At 35.8% G+C, this 14,718-nt stretch overlaps 1 protein-coding gene across 1 annotated transcript in view; it reads left to right on the top strand.

The window, feature by feature from the left end:
- Positions 1-9,955, top strand: part of LOC148955885 (uncharacterized) — a 395,061-nt gene extending 385,106 nt beyond the window's left edge. Inside the window, exon 4 of the mRNA XM_089093000.1 lies at positions 9,831-9,955. Within this exon, the coding sequence (XP_088949126.1) occupies positions 9,831-9,851 (21 nt within the window). The 3' untranslated portion in view covers positions 9,852-9,955. The remainder of the gene's footprint in view (positions 1-9,830) is intronic.
- The last annotated feature ends 4,763 nt before the right edge of the window (positions 9,956-14,718 follow it).

Genomic DNA, 14,718 nt, shown 5'->3' with positions numbered 1-14,718 from the left:
AGCTTAGTCTAAGCTAAGTCTTAGTCTAAGCTTAGTCTTATTCTAAGCTAAGACTCTAGGCTAAAATTCTAAACTCATAACTAAAACTAAACTAAACTAGAACTCTAGCTAAATGTCTAAGCTATGACTCTAAGGTAAAACACCAAACTCTTAACTAAAACTAAACTAAACTAGAACTCTAACATAAACTCTAAGCTAAGACTCTAAGCAAAAAAAAAACTCTAAACTTTTAACTAAAACAAAACCAAACTAAAACTTTAAGCTAAGACTCAAAGCTAAAAACTCTAAACTCTTAACTAAAAGTAAACTAAACAAGAACTCTAACTGAAACTCAAAGGTAAAACATCAAATTCTTAACTAAAATTAAACTAAACTTCAACTCTAACAAAAACTCTAAGCTAAGACTCTAAGCTAAAACTCGAAACTCTTAACTAAAACTTAACCAAACTACAGCTTTAAGTAAAATTATAAGCTATGACTCTAAGCTAAAACTCTAAATTCGGAACTGTAACTAAACTAAACTAGAACTCTGAATAAAACTCTAAGCTACGACTCTAAGGTAAAAACTCTAAACTCTTAACTAAAACTAAACTAAACTAGAGCTATAACAAAAACTCTAAGCTAAGACTCTAAGCTAAAAAAAACTCTAAAATTTTAACTAAAACTAAACCAAACTAAAACTTTAAGCTAAGACTCTAAGCTAAAAACTCTAAACTCTTAACTAAAACTAAACTAAACTAGAACTCTAACAAAACACTAAGCTACGAGTATAATATAAAAAAAAACCTATAGACTTGTAACTAAAACTAAACCAAACAAAAACTCCAAGCTAAGTCTCTAAGGTGGAACTTCAAATTCATAACTATGATTAAATTTTGGGTGAAAAGAATGGGGACTCCAATTTGTACAATTGGTTTAGAACAGTCACTAAGAAAAGAACCTTTTCTGAAATGTCTTTTGAAAAGTATTGCTTGGTGTTGGGCATTCAAAAAGCTGTAAAGTAAAGTTGTTGGTGAAAAGGATGGGGACTTCAACTTGTAAAATGGGTTTAGGATGGACATTATGAAAAGAACTTTTTCTGAAATTACCTTTAAAATGTATTGCTTTTTGTTGGAGCATAAAAAAAGCTGTAAAGTAAAGTTGTGGGTGTAAAGAATGGGTACTTCAATGTGTAAAATGGACATAGGATGGACATTAAGAAAATAACTTGTTCTGAAATGCCTTTTAAAAGTACTGCTTGGTGTTGGAGCATTAAAAAATCAGGATAGTAAAGTTGTGGGTGAAAAGGATGGGTACTTCAACTTGTAAAATGGGTTTAGGATGGACATTAAGAAAATAACTTGTTCTGAAAAGATATAATAAAGCCATAAAAAAGTATTAAAAATGGGGGCTCCGGGGCCTTTGGGGCGCCGGGGTCCTTTGGGGGTCTGGGGGGGCCCTTTGGGGCGGGGGGGCCCTTTGGGCGCCGTGTGGACCTTTGGGGCGGGGGGGTGGGCCTTGGGGGGGCCCGGGGCGGGCCTTTGGGGGTCTGGGGGGCACTTGAGGGCCGATTGGTCCTTTGGGAGCCCGGTGGACCTTTGGGGACTGGTGGAGGGCCTTTGGGGGTCCGGGGGGCCCTTTGGGATCCTGGTGGTCTTTTGAGAGCCCGGTGGACCTGTGGGGACCGGGGGGCTTCCTTCGGGGCTGGGGTGGGGTGAGGAGCCTTTGGGGTTGGGTCAGAGGACCTCACGACACTGTTATAATACAACTTGTGTATTATAACGACCACAGAGTTTTACCCTCAAATTCTCTTCTAAAATCATCTTTTAAATCATCTTTTAAAATGTCTCTAACTGTTTCGCCGAAATAATTCCCTATAATGGCTAAAACGGTTTCGCCCAAATAATCCCTAAACGTAATTTCAGTGAGTTCCTTTTGTTTTTGGCATCCCTGTGCTTTCACATTTGAAATTACAAAGAAACCTTTTCGCGCGCTAAGATCAAAACATTCGCTCGGAAATGATTCTCTTTGGAAACAACAAATTAAGTCCACTTTCATGCAAATCAATCAATCATGACATCATCTGTCATGTTTGATCCAAACTTTGCCCCGGAAACATTCTCTTTGGAAATACATCAATGACATTAATTAACTTGACGTCATCTGTCAGACATTAATTAACCTTGCCCGGAAACAATTTGATTAATGACTCAATAATCCATGAAAGTGAGAAAGTTCCTGTTTTTCCATTCTCACTGACAAAAACCATAAAACAGCCATAAATGTGAGAAAGTTCCTGTTTTTTCATTCTCACTGACAAAAACCATAAAAACAACCATCAATCTGAGAAAATTCCTGTTTTTTCATTCTCACTGACAACAGACAGACATAAATTATGTAAAAAAAAGTTGTAGGTGGCAGCAGGGGTGTTCTCGTACGAGCTCATGAGGCATCTCTACTGCTGCCTACGTAAAGAACGATGTGGGCACAATGTGTTGTTTTTTTTGTGGTTTTTTTCTCCATACCCGGGCACTTCGTACCGAAGGAGTCGTCGTAGAAACTTCAAAAACGGCTCATTCGATTGGAAATTGGAGTGGCTAGTACCGTTTTTAATAGTCGAAAATGATTGGAGGGCACCTAGCCCCCCCCCCCCACGCCAATCATTCCCGTGAACACATCCAATCAAAATTTCGAGATAGCCATTTTGTTCAGCGTAGTTGATTTCCAGATAGAAAATATGTTTTTGGGAAGGACACTCCCCCACAACCCTCAGGGCAAGGGTTTTAAATTATGCCATAGGGGCATATAAGGTTTCTATAGAAGGTGTTGTCATAGAAACTTCAAAAAAGGCTCATTCGAGTGGGAGTTGAAAGGACTAGTGCCCTGGTCAATGGTCAAAAGGGATAGGAGGGCAACTAGTCCCCCCACGCGATCATTCCCCCGAACATATCAAATCAAAATTTTGAGATAGCCATTTTGTTCAGCGTAGTTAATTTCCAGATAGAAAATATGTTTTTGAGGAGGACACTCCCCCACCACCCTCGGGGCAAGGGTTGTAAGTTATCCCCTGAGAGCATATAAGGTTTTATAGAAGGCGTTGTCGTAGAAACTTCAAAAAAGGCTCAATCGATTGGAAATTTAAAGGGCTAGTGCCATTTTAATAGTCGAAAGCGATTGATGGGCAACTAACCCCCCTTTCGCGCCCACCATTTCCCCAAAAAAACCCAAAAAAAATTTTGAGATAGCCATTTTGTTCAACCTAGTATTAAATTCCGGAAATCAGGTATTTGAGGATGACAATCCTCTCACAGTCCTCAGGGCAAGGGTTGTAAGTTATGCCTTGGGGGCATGTAAAGTTTTTATAGAACGCGTTGAAGTAGAAACTTCAAAAAGGGCTCATTTGGTTTTAAATTGGAGTGGGTAGTGCCCTTTTTATCAGTTAAAAGTAATTGGAAGACAACTAACACCCCTTCTATGACCACCATGTCCCTAAACCCATCTAATCGAACTTTAGAGAAAGCCATTTTTTTCCACGCAGTTTAAAGTTCAGGAAATTATACCTTTGCGCAGGCCACTCCCCCCACAGTCTTCAGAGCAAGGTTTATAAGTTTTGCCCCGGGGGCATATATGTTTTTATTGAAATCTTTGTCGTAGAAACTTGAAAAAGGACTCATTCGATTGAAAATTGAAAGGTCTAGTTCCCTTTTTAATAGTCGAAAGTGATTTGGGGGCAACTAGCCCCCCCCTCTCGCCCACCTTTTCCTCAAACACATCCAATAAAATTTTTTAGATTGCCATTTTGTTCCGTGTTGTGGATTCCCAGATGGAAATTATCTTTTTGAGGAGGACACTCCCCCACAGCCCTCAGGGCATGGGTTGTAAGTTCTACCCTGGGACATATAAGGTTTCTATAGAACGCGTCGTCGTAGAAACTTCAAAAAGGGCTCATTCGATTGAAAATTGAAACGGCTAGTGGCCTTTTTAATAGTCGAAAGTGATTGGAAGGCATCTAACACTCCTTACACGCCCACAATTTCCCCAAACACATCCAATCAAAATTTTGAGATAGCCATTTTGTTCCACGCAGTTAAAGTTCAGGAAATTATTCATTTTAGCAGGACACTCCCCCCAGAGTCTTCAGGGCAAGGGTTATAAGTTATGCCCTAGGGGTTTATAAGTTTTCCACGTTTCTCCACGTTTAAGTTAGGTTAGATTAGGATAGCTTATCAGGAGCGCTCAGCAAAAGCAAACCTACTCTAACCTAACTTAAACGTGGAGAAACCTAACCTCTAACCTAACCTAATCTAACCTATGGTTTTGGTATTTCTATGCAATATTGTGGAATTTTGTGGTTATGCTAGTTTGAACTAAACTTCAACTCTAACTAAATCTCTAAGCTAAGATTCTAGGCTAAACCTCTAAGATATAACTCTTAAGTAAAACTAAAATAAAAAGTAACTCTAAATAAAACTCTAAGCTAAGACTCTAAGCTAAAACTATAAACTCTTAACTATAAATAAACTAAACTAAACTTAAAACCTAACTAAAACTCTAATCTAAGACTAAGGTAAAACTCAAAACTCTTAACTAAAACTAAACTAAACTAAAACTCTAACAAAAACTCTAAGCTAAGACTCTAAGCTAAAACTATAAACTCTTAACTAAAACTAAACTAAACTAGAGCTTCAACAAAAACTCTAAGCTAATACTCTAAGCTAAAAACTCTAAACTCTTAACTAGAACTAAGCTAAACTAGAACTCTAACAAAAACTCTAAGCTAAGACTCTAAGCTAAAATTCTAAACTCTTAACTAAAACTAAACTAAACTAGAACTCTAACTAAAACTCTAAGCTATAACTCTAAGTTAAAATACAAAACTCTTAACTAAAACTAAACTAAAATAGAACTCTAACAAAAACTCTAATCTAGGACTCTAAGCTAAAAAACTCTAAACTCTTAACTAAAACTAAACTAAACTAAAACTTCAACAAAAACTCTAAGCTATGATTCTATGATAAAACTCTAAACTCTTAAGTAAACTAAACTAGAACTCTAACAAAAACTATAAACTACGACTCTAAGCTAATAACTCTAAACTCTTAACTATAACTAAACTAAACTTCAACTCTAACTAGAACTCTAACCTAAGACTCTAAGCTACAACTCTAAACTCTTAACTAAAACTAAACTAAACTAAAACTCTAAGCTAAGTCTCGAAGGTAAAACTCCAGACGCTTAACTATATCTAAACTAAACTATAACTCTAACAAAAACTCTAAGCTACGACTCTAAGCTAAAACTCTAAACTATTAACTAAACCTAAACTAAACTAGAACTTCAACAAAAACTCTAAGCCAAAAACTCTAAACTCTTAACTAAAACTATAATAAACTAGAACTCTAACAAAAACTCTAAGCTAAGATTCTAAGCTAAAATTCTAAACTCTTAACTAAAACTAAAATAAACGAGAACTCTAACTAAAACTCTAAGCTAAGACTCTAAGGTAAAACTCTAAACTCTTAACTAAAAGTAAACTAAACTAGAACTCTAACTGAAACTCAAAGGTAAAACATCAGATTCTTAACTAAAATTAAACTAAACTAGAACTCTAACAAAAACTCTAAGCTAAGACTCTAAGCTAAAATTTTAAACTCTTAACTAAAACTAAACTAAACTAGAACTCTTACTAAAACTCTATGCTAGGACTCTAAGGTAAAACACTAGACTCTTAACTAAAAGTAAACTAAACTAGAACTCTAACTGAAACTCAAAGGATCAAATTCTTAACTAAAATTAAACTAAACTAGAACTCTAACAAAAACTCTAAGCTAAGACTCTAAGATAAAACTCGAAACTCTTAAGTAAAACTAAGCTAAACTAGAACTCTAACAAAAACTGTAAGCTAAGACTCAGCTAAAACTCGAATCTCTTAACTAAATCTTAACCAAGCTATAACTTTAAGTAAAACTCTAAGCTATGACTCTAAGCTAAAAATCTAAAATTCTTGACTGTAACTAAACTGAACTTTAACTCTAACTAAAAACTCTAAGCTAAGACTCTATGGTAAAAACTCTAAACTCTTAACTAAAAACTAAATTAAAACTAGAACTCTAAAATAGAACTCTAACAAAAACATCTAACACTCTGTCCTAGAAACTTGAAAAAGGGCTCATTCGATTGAAAATTCAAAGGTCTAGTGCCCTTTTTAATAGTCAAAAGTGGTTTGAGGGCAACTAGCCCCCCCCCCCCCTCTCTCGCCCACCTTTTCCCCAAACACATCCTATGACAATTCTTAGATAGTCATTTTTTAAACGTAGGTGAAAGTTTTGGAAATTAGGTCTTTAAGGATGACAACCCATCCCCCCCACAAACCTCAAGGCAAGGGTTGTAACTTCTGCCCTGGGAGCTAGAAAGCGATGATGTAAAACCATCAAATAGGGCTCATTCAATTAAAAATTGAAAGGGCTAGTGCCCTTTTAACAGTCGAAAGCAATTGAAGGGCATCTAACGCCCCTCTCAAGCCCACCATTTCCCCAAACACATCCAATCAAAATGTTGATATATACATTCTGTTCAACGTAGTCGAAAGTTCTGGAAATTAGGATGATAACCCCAGCAGAGCCCTCAGTGCAAGGGTTGTAAGTTATGCCCTGGGGGCATATAAGGTTTATATAGAAAGTTGTTGTAGAAATTTCAAAAGGAGCTCATTTGATTGGAAATTGAAGTTGTCCTTTTTAATAGTCGAAAGTGAGTGGAGAATAGTTAACCCCCCTCTCACGCCCACCATTTCCCCGAACACATTCAATCAAAGTTTGGAGATAGCCATTTTGTTCAACGTAGTAGAAAGTTCTGGAAATTATATATTGAGGATGACAAACCCCCCAGAGTCCCCAGGGCAAAGGTTGTAAGTTATGCCTTGGGAGCATATAAGGTTTTTAATGATAGAGTTGTCGTAAAAACTTCAAAAGGGGCTCATTCAATTTGAAATTGAAATGGCTAGTGCCCTTTTTAATGGTCGGAAGTGATTGGAAGGCAAATAACACCCTTTCCACGCCCACCATTTCCCCAAACAATTCCAATCAAAATTTTTAGATAGCCATTTTGTTCCACGCATTTTAAAGTTCAGGAAATTATATCTTTGAGCAGGACACTCCCCCACAGTTTTCAGGGCTTCAGGGTTATAAGTTATGCCCTGTGGGCATATAAGTTTTTATTGAAATAGCCATTTTGTTCATCGTAGTAGAAAGTTCTGGAAATTAGGTCTGTGAGGATTACAACCCCGTCACAGCCCTCAGGAAGAGGATTGTAAGTTATGCCCTGGGGGCATATAAAGCTTTTATAGAACGCGTTGTCATAGAAACTTAAAAGAGGGCTCATTCGATTAAAAATTGAAATGGCTTGTGCCCTTTTTAATAGTCGTAAGTAATTGGAAGGCAACTAACACCCCTTCCACGCCCACCATTTCCCCAAACACATCCAATCAAAATTTTGAGATAGCCATTTTGTTTAACGTAGTTGAAAGCTCTGGAAATTAGGTCTTAGAGGATGACAACCACCCTCACAGTCCCTAAGGTAAGGATTGTAATTTATGTCCCTGGGGGCACGTAAGGTGTTTATAGGAAGTGTTGTCGTAGAAACTCAAAAATAGTTCATTCGATTGGAAATCGAAAGGCCTAGTGCCCTTTTTAATAGTCGAAAGTGATTGGAAAGCTTGACATTTTTAGTAGTAAAGATCGATGTGGGTATAATGTATTATTTTTTGTTGTTGTTGTTGTTGTTGTTGCTTACACCAGGAAACTTCGTATCGAACGAGTTGTCGTAGGAACTTCGAAAAGGGCTCATTCGATTGAAAATAGAAAGGGCTGATGCCTTTTTAATAGTCAAAAGCTATTGGAGGGAGACTAATCCCCCTCCTACACCCACCCTCCCATTTGACTTCATGTTTAAAAACTAAATGTTGCCATAAGATTAAATCAAAATGCACTGTTTTACTGCTAATTCCCAATAAGGCATCTCAGCAGTATCCCAAGAACGACTGAGGGTATTATGTTCAAATTTTCGGGGCTATTTCTTCTCTTAAAATTTAACCAAATCAAAATAGCTTAAGTGTATCCAATTTATCAAAGAAAGTAAACAGATTTTCTTGCGAATGGCATCAAGTTTTCCATTTCAGGTCAACCAGAGGAGGTATGAAATTAAACAATACTATTTGTGTCCAGATTTTTAAGAGGGTGTATGATATTAAAAATTGCTGAAAATGTTTCTCCAGGATACAAATAGCAGGCCAAAATATAAAGTCTTAAAAAAAAGAAAAGATTTAAAGTATTATTTTCTTTTTCTCTGAAAAGACTATGTCAATATAAAACGAACAGAAAACAAAATTATGTTATGGCCTTGGGAAGGCATATGGGTTTTGAGCCCAACTTATGTTAATTTCTGCTCGTTTTGAGTTTGACTCGGTTGTTTATTGTAATTTCTGTTCGTTTTGGGTTTCATTTATTTATCGATGCTGATTTGTGGTAGTTTCACGCTTGGTAGATTATTTGATTTTATTTTTGCTCATTTTTGTTTAATGGAGTTCTTTACTTTTCGTTGAAAAACTTATTTTGTGGAAAAAGTTTTTTTAATTAATAACGGAAAAGAACATATAAATTTTACAACTCCCATGTTGATGGAGAGCAGGAGGTAAAACTTAAGAGACGATGCTACGATTTTGTCAGGAAACTTTGTGAGGAGGCTAAAAATTGGGTTCCATCCCAATTTAGTCTACCTTCATCTATGCATCTCCTTTCCCTAGAAAACTGTCTGAGCCAAAGTAGGTGTGACTTCTACCTATGTTTCTTTTGGTAACTAACCCTAATGATAATCACCCTGAAAAAAAGTGAAAATACTTAAAAATCAGTGACGAAGGCTTCTGTCTGTGGTAGAGTTCTGTTAACAAGACCTCTTCAAAAAAATATAACCAGCCTCCTAGCTCAACCCACCCCAGAGATGGCATCAAAAAATACGAATTACCAGTGCCAAATTTAGCACAAAGTGGGTAAGAGGAGCAGAACGGGTCTGTAAATATCAATCACAATTTAATTTTAAAAGCTTTTTTCCTACTTTTTAGCATCATTCACAAATGAGATATTTAGGTTCAGTGTCGTAAGTCGTGACTAGCACTTTTTCTAAACTGCAAATCAATCTCGTATTTATACCATAGAGTCCTATTGATAAGACCTTTCTAAAGAAGGTCTAGCCACCCTCTTACCCCCACCCAGGGTCCGTGGCTCCATTATTTTATTGGTGGATAAGAGGAACAATATTCGGATAGTCAAGGGGCATGGGCTGCATAATAATTTTTCTCCGCCCATTTCAGAGATGGCATCAAAAAGTGCCATTTGGGTGCCATATGGCACTTCTATTCGGCTTAATTTATCAAAAAACATCAGATGTAAGTATTAGTTTTTGAACGAGCCCTTAACCATCTTTCTACAAATACCCAGTAGTCAGGTAGGGCTTGAAAAAAGAGATAATCACATCAGTAATAGCTATACTAAAATACGATTTGCTTTTTAAGATTGAGGGACTAAAAAACCAGCGGTCAAGGGCGAAGTGAAGCAATAAATATTTGAATTAATAACTTTGCCTAAAACAGGACTATAATAACATCCGCTATTGATAATCTAGTAGTTGTGCCGGTTTAGTTTATCTGTCCAACCAACAAGCTGGCAACTATGGTTGGCATCCCTCATTACAAAGTATCTTTGGATCCATATTTACTACTGTTAATAAAAGCATGACCCCCGTTTAACAGAATTAATTATTCATACATGACAGTTGTAAATTAACTCTTTTGAATATTCTAGGGGACAGAAAAGTGCACCTAATCCTAACCAACCCTGTTCCGCAGGAGAGGTAATATACAGAAGCGATATGTTTCTCCAAATATGACACACATTACATAGCGTGCAATTGAGGAAGATACCCTAACCGTCAGAGCCATAGTTTCAGCTGCTACTTGGTTTTCCATCGGAAACATTTGTCATTGCGCGTGCGGGAAGGCAGGGTCATGAAGCTTTTGTCGATTTTTATCATGAAGCTTGTGTGTCAAAAATCTTCAATAAAGAGTATAAGACTTTTAGCTATTGTATATTACCTGTACTTGGTTTTGTGTTGCCAAATGTAGCAAAATTATACTGAAGGTAGCATAATTAGGAACCAAAAGCATCTAAGTATAATCCTCGCTAAGGCAGCATAATTGTAGCATAATCTAAGACAATGTAGAGCAACTCATAACAACGTCACATCCAAAATAGCGTCACATCAAACGAAAACCAGAGATAGTTTTCCAAATCTTGTGATCAAACTAAATGTAATGAGTCGAGCTGTCTAGAAATATAAAGATATTCATAGTTGATATTCATAGTTAATTTAGAAGATAGTCAAGCTGCTACTTTGCCATATCCCAAAATGAAACATGTGATGTTCAAGGTTCAAGGTTCAAGGTTTAATTTTAAAATATCTGTACAAAATAGACATAAATAGAGGGTAAACACTGGAGACAGAAGGTCGAATTACAAAAACCCGGTACATTAATAGGAATAAACGTATTTGACAACAAACAAATAAATAAGAGTTATTCCATGACTCACCAATAGACGGGCACCCACCCCACAAACCCACCGACACCGGGCAAAGATCCACCGAAAACACACCAAAAAAAACAAAAAAGGGCGAAGAAGGGTAACCGATGACCGGCATCTCACAGGGCAAAACACCCAACAAAACAATATTATCAAATGTACCGTTTTTTAATAAGAAATTTTTCCTGTTCCTCTTTAACTTTGTGATTGTCTAGCCTGTAATTAACCTTTGCCAGTGATCGAGAACAGCAGTAGTGTCATCAAAAGTAGGATAATAAAATATTAGAATGTAATTCCAAAATATTGGTTTCCATGCAAATCTAATAATGTAAATAAACTATTTTTGATAGAAACAAAATTAGTTTGTCTCCGAATGGAGATTTGTATCTCGCCCTATTAAATTAAGCTAAAGTTAATTTTCAATCCAAAAACTAAATCAACAATGTACAGTATTTCAGTCATCCACTTGGCAGTTAGGCGGGAGAAGAAAATCTGCCTCATAAAGGCAGAGCAGGAAAAAATAGATATGCCAAAATTTGACTGAGAGCAGTGGGGATTTCTTACATTTTGTTTTAAATTCAGTTTCACATTTAACTATGTCAGGCAGACTGAACTCTCAATTTCTCATCCAATGAGCAGCCTCCAAAGTTTTGCGTCCATGAGGTGGAGATCCGGATGAGGAAGGGGCAGTCCCCTTCCTATAAGGATTAAATTCAGCCCAATTTGGGGTTTAATGTTGCTCATTACTTTCATAATAATAGAGAAGACCAGAAATAATAAGGGAGTAGATATAAATTTCACATTTTTCTTATGCTTTTTTTTAAATTCCTTTTGTATCCCTTCCCCAACAAAAGTCCTGGTTATGGCCCTGGGGCTTATACATCAAGTTCTATCTCCACCATCTTCTTGTCTCTCCTTTAAAACTAATTCTGTTTTTATCTGATGGCTCTATAAGAGCTGAGATCTTTTGACAATAAAATGCACCCCTTGAGGTATCTCCCTCCCTCCCAAACTACAAAACAATCAGAAAATCCCATTACAGAAGTTTAAATACCTTTCTAGCAGCTTGCAGCGAAATAAAGTTTCAGCAACGAAAAGCAAATTGAGAAACAAGACCTTTCCCTGGACATAAGAAAAACACTTTTTATTTATTTTCTATGCTATTTATCGTTTTCATTGCCTGATTATCATGATCGTGGAACTTAAGAAAATAACCTGAGCGTAGCATAAATTTATCTAAATAGCATAATGTTACGGTCATAGAAGCCCTTCTCGTCTGATCTGACAAGACTGACTGTGCCAGTATTGCCACTACGAATTTTCAAATCCTGTGAAAAAAGTGGCAAAAAACCTTTGAAATTCGTCAAAAAACCTGTGGCCCCTTTCAGAGCATGTTCAGGCCTTCTTACTACAGTTTACTTTTAGTACTCCGACGTAGAACGTTACTAGCAAAGATATTTAAACCTGGGAAGATCTGCCTCTGGCCCGAAAATACGTCATGGAAAATCGAGAGGCATGCTACCTAGTGATCTGTTCCCTGTATGACTTCTGCAGGTATTTCCAGCTTTGAAATTAACGCTACCTATAAATTAAATGTAGTGCTTGTTCAATTTCAATAGATGGGAGAAAGATATCGTCATGAGAATGTCAACAGAGCGAAATTTTATATTGATACCGCTACCTATCATAGTTGAAAGTAAAGAACAAATCATCGAGAGTTATTTTCACTTCGACAATTGCATTAGTTATGAGAAAAAGATGCGAGTAGTTGATCTTCGGTAACTATCAAGGATCTTTAAATAAGAAACAGTTAAAATTTTGAATTCAAGGGCGTTTCATATTATGGCAAAAACATACCAACCAATAAATAATAAAACTAAGTTTTGAAACTCTGTTTTTTCACTTCAGTAAATTGTGTCAGTGAATATCCCTAATTATAATGAACGCATGACTGATGTGTTCATTTGAAAAGTAAAGCATTTTAAATTTGATATCAATTGCTTAAAAGGGGTAATAGATCTACTGGTATCCATTCGAATGCAACTTGTTTTGGTAATTTCGAACAATAGACTATGAGCGGTCATTTATGTGACCATCCTTCTTTTAAAAAATTAATTTAAAAAAAATTTCCCCCAAATAAGTTTTTCATAGAAAAGTAAAGAGCTCCTTTAAACCAAAAATGAGCAAAAATATAAAGTCAAATTATGTTCTATGTATAAAATTACCACAAATCACCATAAAAAAATAAATGAAACACAAAAGTGGACCTAAATGAATTTAAAACCAACAAAGAGAAAAATCTCTAAAAAAAAAACAAACAAACGAGACTGTGGCCAGTGGAGAGAAAAGAAAAACAACAGAAACAAAACAACGCGGATATTTCGCCTGTATACAAACAAGGCGTCTACAGCACGAAAGACACAAAAAAAAAAAAAGGTAAAACTAAAAACCAATAAAACCACCACCAAAAAAACAAAAACAAAAATGTACAATCGGCGCAAATTACTCCAAGTAGGGAAAAGATGCTAATACTGAGTTAATTCAGTGAGGACACCAGAGTAACTGAGGAAAAATAAAAAGCTGTAAATTACTTTAGTTATTCAGTTGCAAAATAATCCTTTTGTTAGCTATTACTGAAGCAAATCGTTTTGGTCTAACAGGTAAAATAGTCCCCTGGTGATTATTTAAAATCTTTACTCCCTTATTGACAATTGATTCACTCTTTAGAAGGTTATCATAAATTGGGTCAATATTTAAATTACCCGTGTCCCTATTTATGGAAAGGTTAGTAAACATATGTTTTTCAATTTCTATGGCTTCCCTGGCCCATTGGGTGTACCCCTTATCATTAGAAATAGCCAAGGCTTCATCAAGTTTTACAAAAAGATCTGGTTGAAGCCAAATATGCTCTGCTAAAGCTGAAACGAAAGTTTCTGGAGGCTTGCTTAATTGTAGGATTTTTTCTATTGAATTACGGTGTTCAATAAACCTTTCAACAAATTGTTGGTGAGTCCTACCAATATAGAACTTCCCACAAGAACACGGAATTTTATACACCCACTTACTAAATTTCCCCGAGTTAAATCCTTACCAGAACTAAAAAAACTACCCATTGGCCTCAGCGATTGGAAACATGTATCAATACCAAATTTACGTAAAACCCGTGAAAGTTTCTCCCCCAAACCAGGTACATATGGTAATGAAATGAAGCTTTTTGATACAACTAAATCTAAAGACTGAGAAACCTCAATACTGTTTTGTTTCTGTTGTTTTTCTTTTCTCTCCACTGGCCACAGTCTCGTTTGTTTTTTTTTTTTTTAGAGATTTTTCTCTTTTTTGGTTTTTTGTCATGGCTGGCCGGTTCGGCTTAAGATCTTTCATTCGTCAATTGTAAGGGAAACAATTAGCCGTTTCTGTCAATTATTATTTGTCTTTAGTTAAAAAACATGCAAATCTATTAAATCAACAAATTTTCTTAAAAATTTGCAAGAAGGAATCACTGATTCCGAAATCTTTTAACATATGTACCCATTTTGGAACTGAAAATGAAACAAAATTAATAAATAAATTAAGCCTAATGGCTTTAAATCTCGTAATTTATGAACAAAAACAGAGACGTTTTCAACTGTCTAAGGTCTTAAATTATGTTGAAAAATTTTTAATAAATAAACTTACATCTGACATTTTTATACGAATTAAGGAAATTGCCATTATATCTTTTCGCCATGATTTTCATTTGTACAAGGTTCGTTTGGTTGACAAGTTTAATAAACTTTTGATTGAGAATTTCCAAGATTCAGATGTTTTTTATCCTCGTCATTGTCTGGGTCCAGCAATTAAGAATTTGTCTTCTAAGCCTCTTAATATTCAACAGGAAGCCGTTTTGTTGAAAGGTTAAAAGTTCTGTTTTCCAACACCAGTCTCCTATTCAAAAATAAATTCAAAGATGGAGTCAGGTATTATGGCTTCTATAGATAAGGTTGATACTCCTCAAGAACTCAGAGCTGAGATCGTAAGAAAACTAAACACACTTAATATGAACTTCATTTGGAAAGAACTTTCACAAAAAAAATGACCCTAAAATCATGTGTGATTTAAAAAGGGATAAAGT

The sequence above is a fragment of the Artemia sp. Qi Xiang Cuo genome, chromosome 1 (genome assembly GCF_049724085.1).
Source record: "Artemia sp. Qi Xiang Cuo chromosome 1, ASM4972408v1, whole genome shotgun sequence".
NCBI lineage: Eukaryota > Metazoa > Arthropoda > Branchiopoda > Anostraca > Artemiidae > Artemia > Artemia sp. Qi Xiang Cuo.
The sequence above is the reverse complement of the archived record's forward strand: the minus strand, read 5'-3'. Positions and strand labels throughout refer to the sequence as shown.